This window comes from Ostrinia nubilalis, chromosome 2 (assembly GCF_963855985.1).
Source record: "Ostrinia nubilalis chromosome 2, ilOstNubi1.1, whole genome shotgun sequence".
Lineage (NCBI taxonomy): Eukaryota > Metazoa > Arthropoda > Insecta > Lepidoptera > Crambidae > Ostrinia > Ostrinia nubilalis.
In genome coordinates, this window is record NC_087089.1 from 13,096,575 (window position 1) to 13,118,961 (window position 22,387).

At 33.5% G+C, this 22,387-nt stretch overlaps 1 protein-coding gene across 1 annotated transcript; it reads right to left on the bottom strand.

Moving 5' to 3' along the window:
- Positions 1-654: 654 nt before the first annotated feature.
- On the bottom strand, positions 655-21,939 carry LOC135084395 (protein takeout). Its single transcript, XM_063979173.1, has 6 exons — positions 20,635-21,939; positions 12,766-12,884; positions 12,100-12,221; positions 3,868-4,001; positions 2,927-3,076; positions 655-2,021 (listed from the first exon to the last, which is right to left on the bottom strand). The coding sequence occupies exons 1-6, from the start codon at positions 20,699-20,701 to the stop codon at positions 1,870-1,872; spliced, it is 744 nt and encodes a 247-aa protein (XP_063835243.1). The 5' UTR covers positions 20,702-21,939; the 3' UTR covers positions 655-1,869.
- Between the last annotated feature and the right edge of the window lie 448 nt (positions 21,940-22,387).

The window sequence follows — 22,387 nt, forward strand, 5'->3', positions numbered from 1 at the left end:
AAACACCACTAGATTAAAGTTTACCAATCGTAAATACAATAAATACTTCGTAAAATTAAGTTTTTATTTATTTCACTTTGCTTATGCAACCCTGACGCTTGAGCTGTGAGGTAGATCAATTCTGAACACAATAAAATTGCGCTCTTGTGAGCGTAGTAGTAAGGTGTGATTTCGAATGCACCATGTGCGTTGGATATTTTGCATTATTATTATTACCGTTAAAATGCCGGCATCTGATCCTACTCAAAGGAGTGCAATTTCTGTTGCTACTATTATGTATTCTGTGGTCATAGCAGACTTACGAGTATCGGAAAGGGATCAACACCGTATAGCCTTTTGCGAGCTTTCATCGCCTTTCACGCGCGTGTGCGCGTTGCAATATGGAGTTTCATACAAAGAATACTGACCGCCTCGAGTTGATACGGTTACGATCCGTTTCCACGTTGATAAGTGTGCTACCTACGTCCTTTACACGTACCTACATCCCCATAAAGTGATTAAGACATGACTTCTACTACCTAAGAGTCGTTTCAGGCTGTCGTCTTAAGGCTTTGAGGGATTTGTTACGCGAAGACTTGACCAAATTGCTTTAATATCCATTCTATATCAAGCTAGAAAATACCACGTCCTAAAAATAACAATAAAACGTACTCGTATGTAGAAATTTTTATTTATTACATATTTTCTAGTGTCTTACCATTACAAAATTTTAACCTAGTTAGTGTACGTAGGTACATTGCCTTACCCTGGTCATGAAAGAACCAAGTCGGTCAATGTTCTGTCAATCTTAAAACTAAGTTTGTCTAAATAAATAACTTAATTGCTACTTACTACTTTTGGAAGTAAAAAAATAAGACATACTTGCTCGTAAGTACTCGTACCTTAGTTATTACAGTTTAGTTACAACATTTAAATTAGATCTATCAGTAACTTTGCAACAGCTAGAAAATCAGATTTTAACATTACGTATTATGAAAAGATTGGTTTATTGCTCATCATTGATGTGTGATATGAACACTAAAAATTTGCATAGGTACTAGTAAAATAGAATAGTATACATAGTCTTGCTGATTTCGTAGAAATCTTTGTCCTTCTTCACTAATAATAAGCAAATAATTATATCGGACACTCAGACAAACAGTAGCACAACTCAAAATAATCCAAAATCGAATTATTGCGATTATCAGAATCTTAGAGAACTATAGGTACCTACTTGCTGTTTCTGTAAATAGAAGTATTTTGAGTTACACTACTCTATTATTCAGATCCATGTTGTCGCAGAATTTAAGTTCTATTTCAGTTTCTTCAACACTTGAGCCTTGTTTGGATCAATCGAATCATTTAGCCGAGTAACTTGTTTTTAGTAGGTAACTAAACTACTCGCTTTTGACCAAAACATCAAAATAAACCAAATGGATTGGCTTGAATTTACGATTTAGTAAAATGTATTCGACAAAATTTTTGGTGTTAGGACACGTTTAGCTACTAAGCAATAGTGACTGAGTTTCTTGCGCTGCTTCTTCTCAGCACTAGCCCATTTATTGTCCCTAAGCAGTGGACGGTTAATACTGGGACGTGTAAAAGTGCTTCTTATGAGCCTACTTGCAATAATAAAATGAGTTTTTATGTGTTTTTTAAATTACTCGCCACTCGACTAACTCGCATGTAACTAAGGGCCCTCGCCCACGGCGACTTTTTGTAGCGAGGCAGTCGCGCTGCTGTAGCGCGTTAGTAGCGCGTTGGCATCACTTCTGTAGTACGTTGCATGCGACTAACGCGCGTTAGTAGCGATCCTAAAAAGTCGCCGTGGGCGAGGGCTCTAACCCTTGAAGTTTGTTCTTTCTTAGACTACGCTTGTTGGATATAGTTCTAGTCGACTATCCAGTCGTCGTAAGGGATGTGGTCGAGGATCCGCTCGAGGAAGCGCGACATCTTGTCGGCGAGGTCCCGCTTGAGCTCCGGCTTCATCTCCTTGAGGAGTTCTTGCGCGTTCGTGTTGATGAACAGGTTTAGGGCTGCCTCTGTTAAAGTCAAAGTCAAAATGTCTTTAGGTATTTGCATAGACTATTTTAATAGAGCTTACAATAGGTCAAATAATTTAAAGGAAAAAAAGATTAATGATAAAAAATAATAAGTTTTGCTCTTAAGGAGCCTTTCATCATCATCATCATCTCAGCCATAGGACGTCCACTGCTGAACACAGGCGTCCCCCAATGCTTTCCATGTTGCCCGGTTGGTAGCGGCCTGCGTCCAGCGTCTTTACATGTCTCATAATCTTTTTACTCTACCATTATCTATACTTATAATAAATCTGTAGAGAGGTCAATTCTGTAAATGAAATATATTTTCAAATATCAGGGGGTGATTAGTGATAGATACTGATGCCAGAAATGCAATAAGTAAAATTTTTGTCTGTCTGTCTGTATGTTCCTTATAGAAACAAAAACTACTCGACGGATTTTAACGAAACTTAGTACAATTATTCTTAATACTCCTGGGCAGGTTATAGTATACTTAGGAATTCCCACGGGAACGGGAATTAGCGGGAAAATCCTTTTGTATGTAAAATCTAAACCACTTAAGTTACACGCTTGGGCATGCAGGTACCTTAGTAAACTTAAAGCTTAGTGACAACAGGATATTGCAAAATTGCCTGGGCTGAGAGTGAGTTTACATCAAACGTAAAAATGTAAAAAAATGGCATTAAATGTAGGTATGACGGATAGTACAAGCGCCCCTAGCGGAAACTTTCAGGAACTAAAATTTCCATATTTTTTTAAACGCCCAAGCCCTCAGAAGTGAACGATATTGGGAAGATATGTCACCGCGGTGACAACTGGGAAGATGATTCATCAGTTATCATCCCTGTAGACAACCTTAGAGGGGACTGGGAATGGGAATATTCGGTGGATCCATCAATACTTACGCAGAACTGCGTTGCTGTTGTGCAAGTTCTCGACGCCCATCTGGATGTCTCGTACGCTGAAGTCCAGTTTGAGCTGCTGAAGCTTCAGGTACGTGCGGCCATCACGCGAGTACGGCGTACCACGGAAATACACTTTCGCCTTTACGCCGTCTGGAATAGAGTATATTTCCATAAATGATTGTGTACTCATGCAGTCAGCAAAAAAAAATCCGTTCTTTAGTGATTTTGTGAAAAATATTATATGCAGGTAGCTAATAGCTCACAATAATTGATGTGTACTGTCCGTGGTGTATCTTTTTTTAGGTTACTTAGGGCTGATTTTTCAATCTTCGAATAACTTTTAACTGAAGAATAAGTTTGGCACATTGACAGTTTCAGTATGGGAAATTAAGTCAAAATGACAAGTTTATTCTTCAGTTAAAAGCAGACGATTGAAAAATCTGCCCTTAAACTTTGTCACCTGTCATCTGCTTTACACTGGAGGGAAGTCGAATTTTAACTTCGAACTCCTCCTATGTTCTTATAATTAATTTCGATGCGGGTCCAAAGTCAGTTTAACTTATCCCAGGACAAACTAACTAACTTTCACTAGTTGGGATTGGTGGTCAAGCTGTAGATCCTGACTATACTGGAGTTGCAGTGGTGTGAACGAGAGGTGGGAATAGTCCCGTTTTTGTGTTGGGTTTTTATTAAACGGTCGAGCTGTAGATCCTGGCTTAGGAGTCTAACGGCTATATTTCACCGGGACACCATGGCGGCGCAACCAGTCGCCGGCTACCAACAAAATGTATACAGCTCTATAGAGAGTTACTCACCTGGTGTCCGTTTGGTTGCGCAAAGCTGTATACATTTTGTTGGTAGCGGCGACTGGTTGCACCGCCATGGTGTCCCGGTGAAATATAGCCCTTAGGGGTGGGAACGAGAGGTGGGAATACACTTACCATATTCTCCCCAGTAGTCGCCACCGCCAGAGGCTCGCACGAGAAGCAAGACGCCGGAGGAGCGGTAGCGTGCGCGCGCGCTTATGTGCGGCCCGAACAACGTCAGCTGGAACTGGTGCGTTTCGAGATCTGACCTGCAGTGCAATTAGCAAGAAAATATTTTATTTTTTGGTTCGTCAGAACACACCTAGATAGAACCATTCGAATAAGTTCAAAATCGAGTTATTATTTTTATTTTGTTTATTATTCTGCTTTTTATTCTATTTGCTTAAGATAACCAAAACAGAACAAAGGGGTTCATCTTTATCGGAATTTGACTTAAAAACTACGTAAGCTACTTGCTGTTTCTGTAAAAAGAAGTATTTTGAGTTGTGCTACTTTTTATCCAGGTGCCTGATATAGATACAGCATACATGAATATAAAGGTTAACAGCATCTCTCTCAAGGATAGATAGAAAAAATAATTTATAATCCATTTAGTATTTCAGGATTATCCCAATTTCAAGGTCTGAGAGCCCTAGTAAGACGATACAACAATTTCTATGTAAAAAGATATTACCTAGTTACCAAATATAGTGTAAATGTAGTAAGCCTCGTTCCACTTGTTATAAATTGGACATCTCGGTCACATGGCTTGTTAAAATATTCAAATCAAATAGCAGTTGCAAGGTAAACAGAGTTTCTAGCTACGCGTTTTATTTAAAATTAAAGGAATAAATCGGACTTTACTAAAATATTTATTATTAGAGAAAGGGCCGTGATTGTAACAAAATACAATTGTATTATTTGTAGGAGATACCTACCTAAGCTCTACATTTTGCAACAAATACCTACCTATCTGAATTTCACTGCCTTTATTTCATGATTTATACGTAAGTAAATTTATAATAATAAATTGTTATAAAATATAATTAAATGAGTAATATTAATACTCATCCATTCCCATTTTTTAATTATTTACAGCAGACTAAGAGCTAGTGAACGTTTTAATTTTATGAATTTTAATTTAATTTATGAATGTTGGTGAATTATGAAGTTTGGGTCATGGTGGCTTTGGGAGCTACCCTACAAAAACTGTCTGGCAAGGAGTTGGAACTGTCAAAACTGTCTGGCTGTTGTGGAAAATACTTCTAATTATTGCCCAAATATTATACATAAAAATCGGATTTTATAGTATAACGTAAGTCTAACTTTTACGGTGGCTTTTTCTGTATATTCAATAGATAGTAATTCTACCATGACCCAAACTTCATAATTCACCAACATTATATCCTAAATTGGGAGCATACGCTGACAAACTTTCAGCTTTTATAAAACGACGTAGGTCTGGCGTTCACCAGCTCTTAGTCTAAGGGGTAAAGCATTCGCAATCCTTTGTATGAAATTCTGTTATTTATTTATTTGAATGTTTTACGTTTTATTACTCATTGGTCATTAACATAAATGTCAATGGCATGACATGGTGGTCATCATGCAATGCCTCTTTGACCCTGCACACGCGTGGGAACAAAGGACTCGTCAGCGGAACGTGTGCGGAATGCATTAGCGAAAAAACCTTTCTTTTGTGAGTTGGACACATCATAAATCCTTTGAAGTCATGTGATGACTTATGCATAATGAAATATGATAATATTTCTTTAGCGATTTTTCGTTTATGTGTGTTTTGAGTCAGGATTTGACGGTAGGCAGAAAATACTGAGTCTTTACCCAAGTATAAATTAGCATAACTAAAATCATATTCACGTAAGTATTATGAAGGGAAAATAAGAGCTTTTTCAGTTTTGAGAAACTCATTATTCCATCAAAAACATGTTCATGTAAAATGTTGCCAAGACGAGATCATAATGACTCACATTGTGAAAAAGATATCAAGCTTTTATAGAGTCAAGCTTATTTCTCTGCAAGCCCTAATTTTACAGTCAGTGTCAAATACTTCGTGACACTCAAAGTAGCCAAAAAGTTGGCAACACGTATTTGTTATTGGAATAATTATGGTTGTGTTGTCAACTTTTTGGCTACTTTGGGTGTCACGAACTATTTGACGCTGTACAAAAACTCTACACTACACCTTAGTCAAAATGTGGCAGCTAAACCTTGATTGGACTTAAGAGCGTTGTAGCAAAAAGTTGGCGTTCGAATTTTAGGTTTTTATTGCTTGACGTCGCGTAGTGAGTGCGCAAACTCCATTTATCTGTACAATTTCAACGCTGCGTCGACTAAACGATCTTAATCCGTAGTTGTATCGTACCTAAGACAGTACATCATACATAATAATAAAGAAATAATGTATAATTTACCTATTTGATTTTTTCTCAGATCAGACTTTTAGCAAAATCAAGTTACGTAATTACCTAATGTATTTTTTACACTAGTAAATCCCGCGACAAGTTTTTAATCTTTAAATTGAGTAAAGTAATAAGTTGATGGGTTTGAAAGAATTTATGTTTTATTTTAGTCTTTTTACAGCATCAAAAGCTTGTTTATGAAAAATATTTACCATTTCAATTTTACTTTTGACTTTTTAGTTTTTATGATGCGGGATGGAAAAATTAAAATTTATTCTGATTTTGTGACGTTTCCGCACATAAATATGGATAGGTTAAATAAATAGAATGAAATGTATGAAAACGAGCGTGCCATTTTTTAAACGTTATCTTATCTGTGTCCATCAAAGAGCTCGTAACTAAACATCGTAAGCGCCATTCAAATTATTATCTAAAAGTTAATAATAAATATTTAGTTTTTGTAAATCTAAACAAGTCAGGAAATCAAAGAGGTAAATACTGATATCATTGTGATTTTATAGAATTTATTATTATAAACCACGGTCGTATAATGCTAAAAAATCAGAGGTAACTTTAAGATTTTTATCCATAGAGCAAAATTTATCTAATCGTGTTTTTAAACAGTTATCCCATTATATGGTACATATGCGTTCTGTAATACAAACCCATCAAAAACAATACTTGTCAAAAAACCAAGTCTCACTACTCAGTTGTTATACGGTAAAAAGTTGTGAGATCCATGTAATACCAAGTCCAGTCCAGGAAATCATTAACGTTTTACATAAATATGTTGACTTGGCCATCGCATGAAAACACGTGTAAATTAAATTATTTAGTGCGAAATGAAACGAAATTTTGCATGCCTGTGTAGACATGCAAAATTTCAGCTCAATGGGAAAACGGGAAGTAAGTAAATTTCAAGTTGCAAGATTTTACAACTCCAGATGTCAAAGAAAATAAAAGCTTGTAGATAGCTTTACAAAGAAAAGAAAGATTTATGAAGAAAATAAAAAGTACTGTCTACGATACATTTGTTAGGCCGTGTTGCACCGTCTTACTTTAACATTGACATCAAAATTTTGGATGTCAAAAATCTGTCTAACATAAAACACCGGTTATTGTCAGTTAGGGTCAAAGTTATGTGGTGCATCTCAGCCTTAGTGTATTTTAATTAAATTTAATACAAATAAGGATGACGAAAATAATCGATGTGATCTCACTCGAATATTTCTTATAGTAGGTACCTATACAAGATGTCGAACAAATGGTTACTTACTGAAAAAGTGCTTCATGAGACCTAGCAAACGGCATCGATAATATGTTTAAGAACGAACTGAATCTATTAAAAAAACCTATATTTCCAGCTTTCGTACATTTAATACAGTTACAAACAAACACGAAATCAATGGTTTCTGAGAATTCTGAGTGCCTTAATGCCGTCCCCTTTATCTGTTTATTTAGTATTTTATTAATTAGTATCTCTTGATGATATTGTAGCAAGTTAAACCTAAAATCATGTTTTCCGTAAATAATTTAAATAAGAATGCAATTTACGAGTTTGTTGTTCGATTATTATATAATACTCAATTAAAAATTTAAATTTAAAAAATTAACACTTCTAATATGGTAGGTATGGCTGGCATGCCGCCAGTACAGCCGCAGCCACATTTAGTATGAAATTCGGAAACATTGAATTTTCGCATAGATCCAGTTTATTCTTTGACCTATTTATTGTTATTGTTTTAAAGAGCTCATATTACTATTTCACTTGATTTTTAATTATACGATATCTTGTATAATTAAAAATCAAGTGAAATCACTTATCGTTTCCACCCTGTACCTATACTTTTAAAAATAAACTCATTTTATACGTTCATTTGTATAAGTATCTACAATACAAATACCTAACCAACTTAGTTGACGTTTTATAAAACTATTTGTCTAAGTGTCATCGAGCGACCGCTGGTGGATTTGCCATTTACCTGACCTACCCCTTTATTACTAAACGTTTAATATTCCGTACCGCGCGGGAATAACTTGACATGTCATTTTTGCGTACTTTTCAGGGGAGCGATTTTAAAGTTTAGAGTTCCCTGGTAAATCGCAATTAATGATAATTGATATTTTTATGATTGAAATAAGCTAATTTGATGCATATCTTTCGATTGGCGTAAGAATTTGATTAAATTATCTTCTTAATCTATTAAAAAAAAGACTTGTCAAGTTGTGTACCGACGACTTGTCAAGTTATTCACCAAAGAAAAACAAATATTTAAGGTGTAAAAATTGGATTTAAGTTAATTATTTTGAATGAAGTTTAAGTAAAAAAACAAAACATAAAAATAGAACATAGTTTTATCACTTTTGCAATGAAATAGTAGCAAATTTATTAGAAAAATCAAATATAATCGCAGATTATGATCGCTTTTGATCAGGTAATTGTACGTTTACTTAAAATTTAAAAAAAGACAAATAAAAGAACAAAAGCCATGCTTCATAACAAGCACAATTAATTTTAATTATTTTAAGCTTACCATTAAGCTTAAAATAATTAAAATTAGCTGGATACATTTTTGCGTAAGGTCGACACGCCCTTTCGCGTCCACCGTCCAGTTCACGTCCAAATAATGGATCACTCTAGAACGAAAACTATTGCTATGATTCCCTGAATGTATGACACGTAAAAAAACTACATTAAAAAAATCTTATAGCATGCTACCGTTTTTGCCAAAAATAAATCCCACATGAGCAGGTGCGCGTTTCAAGTAAAGTTTTTAATATATTTAGGTCTACTTTGGGATTTACCGCAGTCTTTAAGCCTTAACCATGAACCATACAATACGGATAATGATATCGGTGATTGTACTTTATTAAATGACACTTAAAATAAGGTGGATGCGAATTTACTACAATGCAATTTCCACTTTGCGTCAGAAGTGATGGCGGTCTGGTCTAACTGGGTCTAAGATATTAAAATATACAAAACAATGCATGTTTTATATCATGTAAAACGTTATTTACATGACGTATCGAACACAAAGATTTTTTTCAGTACTTATGCCTTTTCCTGGACGCTAATACACGCTCTTAATGTAGCTTACCCTTGTGATAGCCAATTTGCGTCCACATTATCACGACTATTTTCTAAATACAGACGTTGTAAATAATATTAAAAAGCAAACTGTACCTAGAGAGGATACCAATATACCATATTGCAAATTGAGCCATACTATTGAAATTTCAAAAAATGAAATAAATCAAAATATATGTATGTTTATAATTATTAGATGTGATACCTAAATATTTTGAATAGCAATTAGTAAGATTTTATTTATATTTTTTATTTCCATGCTGTTATTAATTATTAGTGATTTTGAATGCATTTTTCTATATTTTATTAATATTACAAAGAGAATATTAAAACTTCTAATGGTTTAGAGCAAGTTTAATAATACTATACTTATAAAAACTAAAGGGAGCATAATGACAACAATTTTTCGTTCAAAATGATTACGAAAAATTTTATATTATTTTTATTCCTCAAATCTACCAACTCACTAAATGGACGAGATCTTGCGTATCGACCCTACTTACTTTTACCTCATCATTATTCCTAAATAATGTCATTGAAGTCAAATAGACTATAAAAATAAAATTATCCGGAACTTAAAATTGACCTAAAAGTTTATTATTAGATTTTTTACTTACATTCTGTTGTCAAACGAAATATTAGTCTGTTATGAAAAAACATTAGTAGATAGTACCTACCTATTGACTAAACTTATCCTTCTTCTTTCAACTTGCTATTTAAACGTTAATTTAGTTTTAAACTATTGAAAATAGTAATAAAAGTAATAATTAACGCTTAATATATTAAAAAAATATTTTCAGGGGTTGGTAAGTAAAAAATATTTAAAGACGCTCGAAATCCTGTCAATGTTATATTTTAACAACTGCTAATGACACATATAAAAATATGATTATACGAAGGTAATAGTTGGATAACTCCAAATATCCAAACTCTTGACTGCGTGCATAACAAGACAACTGCACATATCATGGATGTGTTTAGTACTCAGAGGGGATCATAACTTGATAACTGTTTTTGTCAAATTAAAAACTAAAATCCATAAATGTATAAGTCGAGATGTTAATAAATACATATTCTGACATACATTGATAAATCGAAATATAAATGTTTGTAAGAATAATATTAAATGGATATATCGTTATGTCAAATATTTATTGCCTAAATTAGAGATATTTACTTATGAGCAAGAGCTGTATTTCAAGTATTTTTGGGTATTTCGAGTTGAGTTTTTTATACCAGTAGGGTATAAGGTAGAGGAAGCGCTTAAGCTAATAAAAAAAAAAGTGCAGGTCGAGATGTCAAGTTATTCCCGCGCGGTACGGATATAATACTCAATTAAAAATTTAAATTTAAAAAATTAACACTTCTAATATGGTAGGTATGGCTGGCATGCCGCCAGTACAGCCGCAGCCACATTTAGTATGAAATTCGGAAACATTGAATTTTCGCATAGATCCAGTTTATTCTTTGACCTATTTATTGTTATTGTTTTAAAGAGCTCATATTACTATTTCACTTGATTTTTAATTATACGATATCTTGTATAATTAAAAATCAAGTGAAATCACTTATCGTTTCCACCCTGTACCTATACTTTTAAAAATAAACTCATTTTATACGTTCATTTGTATAAGTATCTACAATACAAATACCTAACCAACTTAGTTGACGTTTTATAAAACTATTTGTCTAAGTGTCATCGAGCGACCGCTGGTGGATTTGCCAAATGGCAAATCCACCAGCTATATATCCAGCAGGGGTAGGTCAGGTAAATACCTGACCTACCCCTTTATTACTAAACGTTTAATATCAGATGAATAGTTACGCACCAATTTCTTTCATTCAGTCGTCAGTAATTTATTGAACTTTCGGAAAAACATGACGAAGCGTTGTGTGACCATACAGACGATATTCAACTTTTATTAGTAAGGAAGAGTATATTTTATGTTGGTAGAAACACAATAGCATAGACTAATGTTTTGACACCCTGTTAAAATTTTTATTAGTCATTTATTTTTTCCTGACCAAACAGATACCATAATAATATCTTTTATCTATTCTACCCATATTCTGTAAGTAAAATAGTAAAAAGTTTGAAAAGAAAGAAATTACGTCCGATTTACCTAAACAAATAAATTAAAAATACTTGCGGATCAAAAGTACTCAATCATACTACAATTTACGAAAAAATCACGCGTGACGCATATACGTCAGTGGGCAGTCAACTGACATAGACCCGGCGTCTACGAGTGCCAAAGCACGACTGATTTATGCCATTTGATGCACCCGATTTTATAGTATTTTCAAATTAATTTTTCATTTGAAGATTGAAGATAGATATTTTTTTCTTTTTCACACAATAATAGTACTATGTTTCTACTTAAGTATAAAGTAGTTTATGTTGCCAAATGACTTTTAGATTATGATATGTGACCTGTTTTCTTGCAGTAATTTTCTCGAATTTTGACTATCTTAGACATGATAAAAATGCATTTTAATGAATTAAACATCAAAATTTTCTCAATACACTTTCTTCTTCAGGGTATGCTTATTCTAATGAATACATTCTATCTTCTTTCTTAGAAATAAATTTGTTGTAATATTAGTTCAAAATTGTGCCTTCGCGAGTTACCTGGAAATCGGGCTTTCGAAATTCGCTGTTTTCGTAGGCAAAAATCCAATTTGAACGAGATTTTGTCAATAGACATTCCGTAAAAACGTATGATAATTACGATGATATAAGTCAAAAGAACCTACAACAATAAATTATATGACTAAAATCATTTCGAAATCTGCCAAATTCTCGATTTCTGCATGAAAAATGTGACAACGCTCTTAACAAAAATCAAGTATTACCTGACATTAGTGATGGTCATGTTAGAAGCACCAGTCGCATGGATGTCCTTGAACGTGGCGCGGTAGCCATCAGGCCCTCCGCCTAGCGCGATTGACAGCTCATCGATTACTATTGGCTCTGACTGAAAGGAATTAAAAAGTTGGGAATAATGAGAAATTTTTAAAGTTTCAGGATTAGGTAGATTAAAAGAATCGAGAAGAAAAGAATTTTAAATTACGCCAAAGAAGGAGTCACGAGGAGAAAACCTCTATAAAAACAACTGGAGGACTCTTTGAAGCCGAAGAGGCTCGCTCGAGAGCGGCGGGGGCTCTAGTCTGAGACGGAGCCGTGGACGAATGTCTGAGGAAAATAACTCGCAGCTCCGTTTCATTGTGCTCCGCTGAATACCGTCGGGTTTTAGTAGGTAGGAAAGTTAGAGAAACTTCCAAAAAATTGGTCAAAGGTGATCAAAGGACACTAAAATAATAATTTAACTGGAGTCCACTTTGATCACCCAGGGCATCATATCCGTGGGTGATCAAAGGACACTAAATTGTCGCTGGAAGTGGACTTTGATCACCTGGGTCATCAAAGCCAGGTGATCAAAGTGGAATAGACCAAAAAATTTGAGATAACTCTATAATCATATCCAAGTAACAAGCTTGCTTCAACTTAAAATTACTTACCTCTTCGATGTCAAACTCCGGCGCACCTCCCTTCAAGTACTCCAGAAGAGAGTTGAAACTCTGCAGCAAGCATGCATCAACATTTGGGTCCCTTTTCGAACATCTGCCTCCAAATACACCTGCAATCAAAATTACGGGAATTTACATTTTGGGGCTTCCTAGTTCCTATGGCTGCAATTTTATTAACGTAAGTTATTGTTGCCAGTGGGTCTAGCTAGACAAAGTGCACAATAAAATCGCAAACCAGTCGCGAAATGGTCGAAAGGCTTTTTTTTGTATGGAGTTTTGACGGATTCTATTTTCGATTCGATCAAGAAGTAAGTATTCCATCCTACTTTTTTTTTCGATTCCTAACTTGCAAACATTATAAGGATAATGGTATTAAATATTATTAGTCAAGTATTACCAAAGTAAACCGCTGTAGGTATCTTAAGTTAAAATAAACCATCACACAAAATCTATTTAACTGATTGTTAAAGAGCGTGTTTGAAGGTGTCACTGAGAGCAAAGCAAACTGACTCAGCGATTTCCTAGAGTACATTAAATTGGCAAAGCAAATATTATATTAGTCAGCTGATTTGACGATAGCTAACATTGCTTTCTTCCCGTCTCATTGGTATGCGCCGGAGTCGGCCTAACGGTTACCGGTGACATTGACACTCGGCGAAAACAATGGCCGTCCACACGTCAAACAATAGATCCCTGCGTGGAATCATCTGTGATAAAACCTTTGTTTGTAGTGGGAATTATGCCCAATCGATTGGTGGACTTATTTTTTGACAATCAGCATGCATGCATGCATGACTAATTTGGGAATCAGCAACAGTTCATGCGTCGGTGGTTGCATGAAATGAGGGCTATCGTTTAAGCGCTCACCAGTTAGCGCCACTGTAGAGTAAGGTCCTGTCACTTGCTAGTAGCGAAGACAGTGGCACCAACTGGTGAGCGCTAAAGTGGTAGGAGGACTATCGCATTTGCACTCATCAAGATGGCGCCACTGTAGAGTAAGGTCCTGTCAATCGCCAGGGGTGCCAACTGTTAAGTATAAAAACGATAGAAAACAACTATAGATAAAACAACTATTTTTAAGTTACCGAAGTTTTCAAAAAACATTATTAGAACTTTTAAATCTATTCGTAACCGTTTAACAAGGTTTGGCAAGTTTTAAAAAGGCGACTCTACATTTCTTTTTATGTTGAGATGCATCAAAGATGTTTGTTGAAATGTCCAGTTCATGAGATTGATTAGATAGACATAAATGAAGTCAGTTGTTGCCTACTTGCCATGAACTGTGCTGAGAGAGATAGTAGACCAGTGCACTCGACTAGGAGAAAGTGCCGTCTGGTAGTCGGTCAACACTTAACGCTGCTAAGCTGTTAGTTATTGGGCCCATATTGCTCTTACATATTTGTTTTTATTATGTTTCTCTGTATATTAAAAAGTCATGATTTTGTGTATTCACAAGTGCATTCAATTTGTTCTTTGATATCGTATTAACATTAATTTTTATTTGTACCTACTGTGCTACAGTTGATTAATTTTGTCAAGAAATAGACAATAAATAAACTGTTCAAAACAATCGTCAATCACATTATAGTAAATATAACTTGTATAAATATTAGGTTCTTCAATGTTTATTGACATGAGATTTTTTTACCGACTTCAAGGAAAGGACCTCCTCCTTCTTGTTTGAGATTTTGTCTTTACGTCATAACTGACCAGTGTGTTTATTTATTTTGAGGCTTTTAAAGACCAATTGCAACAACATGACTCGCAAAATAATGACTGAGAATAAATAAATAATATTTTTCATACTAAACCATAACATCGGTATTTCCAAGAGCTTATACGTAACCAACCGTAGTTTTAACGCGTAACAAATAAAAAACTTTCCTGATAAAATGTCGTGGAATGTTGTAGAGGCAGTTACCTCACATTTACCATAAAGGTATAAATAAAAACCGCTAATAGCAGTATAATCCTGAATCTTAAGACGAGAAAACGATTGTGAGCTGTGCATTAAACTAACCGTTAGGTGATTCCATTATTTTTGATTGGAATTTGATGAAAATATAAAAATAACTAACTAGACTAAATAAAAATATCAGTTTTCGGATATTTAGATCGAATATTATCTGCATAATATTGTGTGTGCATACATGCATGCATCATACTTAATGACTATACTTAGGTGGTCATTGGTTAAATTCTGCACTGGCAGCAACTGATAACGAGTGTGATAGGTGTTAAAAATCTCTACTTTTGTTAACAGGAAAAAGTTTAGTAAAAGTTCTGCAAACTTGGCCTTTCCACTTTTTAAAACATTATTTGCGTCTTGATAGTGAGAGCTCGAAATTGCTTCATGTGAGTCTTCCAGTGACTTGGCCCACTTTTAGCTTGGTCCACGGGCCAAGTCGCTGGATTGGATTTTTAAACATTTTTTCTTTCAGCAACTGAGAACTCCCACTCTAAGCTTCTACTTCACTCTTGTATTTAATCTATACCTATCTATCTATATAAATAAAAATGAATAGCTGTTCGTTAGTCTGATTAAAACTCGAGAACGGCTGGGCCGATTGAGCTGATTTTGGTTTTAAAATGTTTGTCGTAGTCCAGGGTAGGTCTAAAGGGTGAGCAAATAAGGAAAAATTGCGATGGCTTATTTATTGCCTTTAAGGCGGAACAGAGTTCGCCGGGTCAGCTAGTTTATTCATAAAAAAAACATTAAGGGCCAGTTACTGGAAAAAATATTTATTCAATCCAGCGACTTGGCCTGTGGGCCAGTGTAAAGTGGGGCAAGTCACTGTAAGACTCCTATAAGTGTGTGTCTATTTTTGTCCAATTACTGTTTTTAACCGACTTAAAAAAGGAGTATGTCATTTGCTGCTATGGTCGCATTATGTAAGGTGCACCCGTCGGTCGTCGACCCCACGGACCTTGTCCGAGAAACTCGATCTGGCTCGCAAAAAGCGTTTACGGTTAATATTGTGGTAGGTACAGTTAACATGCGAATTAATACTTTAGGTTTATTTTTATCGTCGATGCGAAATGATATACAATCTAGAAGATTCCAGAAGAATTCTAAGAAAAAAAGTAGTCCAATGTTTCACACATTTTACTACTACGACCTTTTGAAATAGGTACCATTGTTTCTTATGGTCACAGTTCATATTATCTCTATTGAGAATATATTTTTTAATGCAGAAATATAGGTAGGTAAATACCTATTATACTATTATAATTAGTAACATTAAAAATAAGTTATTAATTCAAATAATTAGTTTTAAATTCGACCTACATACAATCTGCAAGCAATTAGCTATGTTTTCAATGCAATAAATTAAAAAATACTGCGTGCCGTTAAATTATATAACTATAATTAGTTTAAATTGAATCATACGTTTAAGAAAATAACTAGTTATAAATAATCTTGACCCAAATTCTGTGAAAACAGTAGAATTATGTCATTGCGTGTTTGCTATCGTATACCTATCGATTTTAGTTAGTAGGGAAAATTCTAGGTTTACTAGTCTTTGCATATTGATTAGAACTGATTAGCAACTATGGACAATAATTTATCCTCGGACTCGATATGGTCATGGTCAAATAGCTATTATAAAGTTAAATAGTTATAATAGATTTTTTTAAAGGATCTTCATCGTTCATTTCATTCATGCACGAATGCAACATCAAACTTGTCTCTACATACAATACAAAGTGGCCTGTCTGTACTTTTCCATCTTTTAAAATACGCTATAGATTTTAATGCGGTTATCATCTAAAGATAGAGTAGGTAATTCAAGAAGGAAAGTTTCGATGTCATGTTCTATTAGAATTTATTAGGTAGGTACTAGGTACATAATAAAAGTGAAATTATTTCTTCTTAGTCGCTGAAATAGTACATTAGAACTGTTTATGACGTGAACTGTTATTATGATAATTATGTTTTCACTTGTAAAAATAAAACTACACTACTAAAAGACATAAAGGTAGATTTTTATTAAACTTTCTTGGAAAATGGAGGTACACTTAACTATTATACACTCGCGAGCAAAAATATGGAATCACCCTATTTATTCCGAGCGATCATAAGAACTAAATGACTAATAGAAGATCAATAAAAATGGTACCATTTTAAAGGAGATATTATAAACTTAAAATTGATACAATAGATACATACAATACATAGTCATTCAGTTCTTAAGACCGCTCGGAACATAAAGGGGTGATTCCATACTTTTGCTCGTAAGTATAGTTAGGTTTATCTAAAGATAACAATGACCTTATGTCGTCGTTAAATAGAACGAGGTAATCGAAAACAACCTGAATGGGTAATGATGGACTAAATTGTTACAGGAAAAACACTACCATAAATATAATATTATGCAACTTAGTCACATTTTTATTTTTCTCCTTGAGGCAATAAACGGAATCACTACATTAAAGCTCTAATAAAATTCAATGAAACGTAGTAACATTTTCATCATACTATTGAAAACTGAACAGCGACGAAAATTCATTACTACTGATTTTCTAAGCGCTGAAAAACACCATATCTAGGTAAAACCACAGAATAAGTAATAGTACCATGGTAAAACGCACTTAACCCGTCATATTCAGGCCTAATTTGTTAATTCTAAATTCGTAAAATATACCTACATAAGTACGATATATGTTGCCTTAGTTTCTTCTGCTTCTTCTCAGGTTCGTCCCGATGCAGTGATTTGCATAAAATAATCTTAGTATTTGTCTCTTCGAAAATAATTCCGTTCATTCGTCTGATGTAGAGACGAGAGGAGCACCATCATCATCGGTTACCCAACGCTTGTATTGCACATTTATACTTTCTTCACGCTTCCGCACCGGCGCGGCGCTTTATGTAACAAACTACATATTTACAGCGTGTATGTATTTTTATCTATGAATATCTGTAGATGAAAATACCTATTCATAGTGTGATTAAAACATAAGCCAAATATTGGCTTATTCCACTATTCCCCGTTAACGCCAATTGAGTTTATAATGGGGAATAATTTTACATGTAATTACAGACCAATACAATAATCAATAATTGAGTTCTTATCCAATAACGGATTAATGAACTTTTTAATGAACTTTTTAGTTCATTATTCCCCATTATAAACTCCATTGGCGTTAACAGGGAAAAGTGAACAAAAAGCAACGGGGAATAGTAGAATAAGCCAAAATATTTGGGTAAACGTGATCAAACAATGATCAAGACTTACTAGTGCGTTACTACTACGTTATTTGTAAACATACCTATGAAATAACGCTCTGTTGCATATGGTTAGGGAGTCATTTTCATAAACAAGGCTTAGGCCACAATTATTTTATGAACTTAACTTTCAGATTACAGATTCACATAGTTTTATTAGATACTAGCTTTTACTCGTTTGTAGTTAAGGCCTTTCAAAAATAATGTAAAGGACCAAACATTATTTTATTAACAAAAACGTATGTTTTTTATGACTAACATGAGAAATTATGGATTCCATACAAACTTTCATTCCATTTCGCCTCTTTAGACAATTTTTGTGAAAAATCTAGCAAGAAGTTACTGGATCAATTTTCGTGAAACTATAAAATAAAAGGATATAAGAAAACGCATTGTGTTTAATCTTATGTAACACTATTTACTAGGTGAAGTATATTTTTTAAGAAATATAAACTTAAACCAACATAAAAGTTGTGGTTACAGAGGAAAGTGAAAATGCAAACTTTCAGATTGTTTTATCATAATATTTCTCAATGGTAAACAAGCTATAAGAAATTGAAGTTAATTAGTATTATATTACAAACACTTTCGTTTCTCAGAAATAATAATCCATAAAACCTTAACAGCATGCTTAAATTTAAGCGAGTTGTTTATGTCATAATTATCGAATTAATTAGGTATTTTGGTTATCTAATTGTTTGTGCGTTTACTTTATTACAAATTACCGGATTTTAAATTACGTAATGTACTTGAAAATATTGTCGAAAATGCAAAATTCGTGGCATTTTTGTTAATGTTTCGAAAAATTACCATGATTTGCCAAAGAAAGTTATTAAAAACAGTAAAATTGTTGTACTGGTTAGGTGAGTTTGGCTATTACAGGATTTGCCGGTGTCACATAGTTAACTGTTATTTTATAGTCTATAAAATAAAACTGCTAAAAAGGACTTATTTATGAAGATCGTAATAATCACAAGCCCTTACAAAACTAGTATTGTGCTATTTGGGCCTATAGATGTGCATGCGCAGGTGTACACACAGGACCTTAGCTCAACAAGTTTAGCAGGTCTAGTTTTATTAGAGATGCACAGACATCACTATTTATACAGGATGGCAGAAAAAAAAACATTTTTTTGGTTCACTTGATACAAACATGTTTATAAATTATACAGTGTGAGTCACGTTAAAGTGTACATATGAAAATAGATGAAACTAGACCTATTTTTATCGACAAAAAAGAGGTCCAAAAATTTTGGAGATTTTTTAAAATCTTTTATAGATTTTTTTTTCTTCCCATTACTGTAAAGAAAACGTAATAACTTTTAAACTAAGCGGTATATCCTGATAAAATATAAACAGAAATAATGCTTAATGATAGGCGATAGTAAAAAAAATCATAAAATACACAAAAAAGGCCAACAAATAATAAAAAATGTCAGTTTTTAAAAAAAATCTGCTTTTAAATTCGTGTTTTTTTTGGTTATTCGATAAATTTCTCCAAAAAATGCCCCTATAACCAGTATTTTTCATTACTTTGTATTATTCTCTATCGTATTACCTTCGTATAACCAAAAATCGCATGTCTCTATTTTGTAATTTTGATAAAGACAAGTTGGATTTCAAATAAAAACAAAAGATTTCGAAGTAAAATAAGCATTGTAGTTAAAATTAAAATTGTCTCTACCTGTAGCGGAGAATAATGTGGTGGCAGGCCTTTGTTCAAACGATCATAGCAAATGTTGTGATAAGGATAGAGACATGCGATTTTTGGTTTTACAAAGATAATACGATAGAAAATAATAAAAAGTAATAAAAACCACCTGTTATAGGGGCATTTTTTGGAGAAATTTATCAAATAACCAAAAAAACACGAATTTTAAAGCAGATTTTTTTCAAAAAGTGACATTTTTTATTATTTGTTGGCCTTTTTTGTAAATTTTATGTATTTTTTAGTATTGCCTGTTATTTAGCATTATTTCTGTTTTTATTTTATCAGGATATACCGCTGACTTTAAAAGTTATTACGTTTTCTTTATAATAAGTAATTGGAAGAAAAAAATTTCTATAAAAAAATAAAAAAAAATCTCAAAAAAAATTTGACCTCTTTTTTGTCGATAATAATTGAGAAATAAACCTTCCTACATTATGGAATTTATTACCACCTTTCGACAGATAAATAAATGACAGACAGAAAGAGTTAAAACAAAATTCTTATAAGTATTTTCAAAAACATACTTATTAAGTATGAAATTATAATATCCTACCTACTGCGATTTTAAACATGAGAAGTTTGACAACATAAGACGCAAATCTCTACACTTTTAATTAACTTGCTCTACATCAATTTAATTAGCACAAGATTATTCATATTTTACTTATGTTATTGTAGTTTTCATGCTAATTTTAGATTACAATTACGCACTAATGAGTTGAGGAAGGCTGGACCTTATAAAAATACAATAAGAACGGTATAATTCAAGCGATAGAGATTTATCAATTAGGTAGAATATTGTGTACAATTTTTTAACGTAATCCTTTAATGCAAATATAAATAAATATACATATTCCCACTGACCCAGTAAAAAGTCACCGGCAGACAAGTGCGTCGACTTTCTTTTAAGTTGGTCACTTACTTGTGTTTGAGCTGCTCGACGCTATCACAGCGGCAAAAAATACAAAAACCACTTGGAATTTCTCCATTGTTTTGACTAAAAACTATTTGCTGTTTCGCGCGTTTTTTCCTTAACTTTTTAAACTTTTTCTTTTTTACCGCACAGGCGACTGCCGCGTGCGGCCAGTACCAGGGCAATGGAGCTTCACAACCTCGATGGAAGAGTTTTAGCCCTCTCCTTTCAATTAGACGTTATGACCGCAAAACGTTGTTTAGGTTGTATTTATCGAGGATGAAGATAGGTAGTACATTTAGTTGAACTTTAGACGCATAAATCCAAATTCTTTATTTATTACCTACATGTCACAATTTATTGATAGTTGAATAATTTATCTCTGTCGTTGGAATTTGTGTATTGATGAGGTGTTATTTTTGTCTTCCTGTTAGTATGAAGCTTATTAACGCTTTGTCACATTGTTCTTATTGGTCTCCTGTCATTGTTACTTTAATGAAAGAATATAATCCTACTAATATTATAAATGCGAAAGTTTGTATGGTTTTTATGTTTTTTATGTTTGGTGTTATGTTTAATCGTATGGAAAAATTGTAATTTATCTACCTCCATCCTAAGATTCAGCCATTCATCTATCCTTATTATCTTTCACATTAATAAATAAATAAGGAAGGAATCTTCATACCATTATCGCTAAGGGCACAATGTCTACCACACTGTCGTTGTTTTTTTAAACATCTCCAATCCAATCTGATAAAATATATCGTTTATATCGGGTTTTATTTCCGATATAATGAACTGATCGAAATACCGTTAGTACCGGTTTGGATGCAGTTCGATTTATAACAAGGCTTCTGGGTCACTCAATTAATTATTTTTTTTAAACAGCCGTAGAGTTCAACAAGAAAAATACGATACTATTTTGTTATCATTTACTTACTTTTCTTTATCTTAACTCGTATATTAAAAAGTAATAAGTAAAACATTGTAAACCGTATAATCTAGGTATTAAAGTTTGGTAAGTATGTGGTCTAATTTTTTTTTTAACATTGATTAACTAATTATAGAAGCGTGCGTATTATAGTAAAAATATAGTTTATTAAAAATTTACATTTTAAAAACGATGCACACATCTTAAACTCTTAAGGTACGAGTACCTAATAAAGTTATTACTTATTTAAAAGTTACATAATATTATGATGAGCCTCTGATAACGATAGATGGATCCTTGGAACTTAGTTTTATACGTTAATTTATCACGAATCATATAATTTTAAGAATTTATGAATATACTAGCTTTCCGCCCGCGGCTTCGCCCGCGTGAATTTTGTCTGTCACAGAAAAACTTTATCGCGCGCGTCCCTGTTTCAAAAACCGGGATAAAAACTATCCTATGTTCTTTCCCGGGACTCAAACTATCTCTATGCCAAATTTCATCAAAATCGGTTGCGAGGTTTAAGCGGGAAAGCGTAACAGACAGACAGACAGACAGACAGACAGACAGACAGACAGACAGACAGACAGACAGACAGAGTTACTTTCGCATTTATAATATTAGTTGGGATTTTAATTGTTTAAAATTCGAGAACAAGATTACTTATATTGTAATTAGAATTAAAAAAAAATGCAGTAAGCTGCAAGGCCTTTGGATGTACTTGGTACATATCTAAAATATTGTTAACTAGCTTTCCGCCCGCGGCTTAGCCCGCGTGGAATTTTGTCTGTCACAGAAAAACTTTATCGCGCGCGTCCCTGTTTCAAA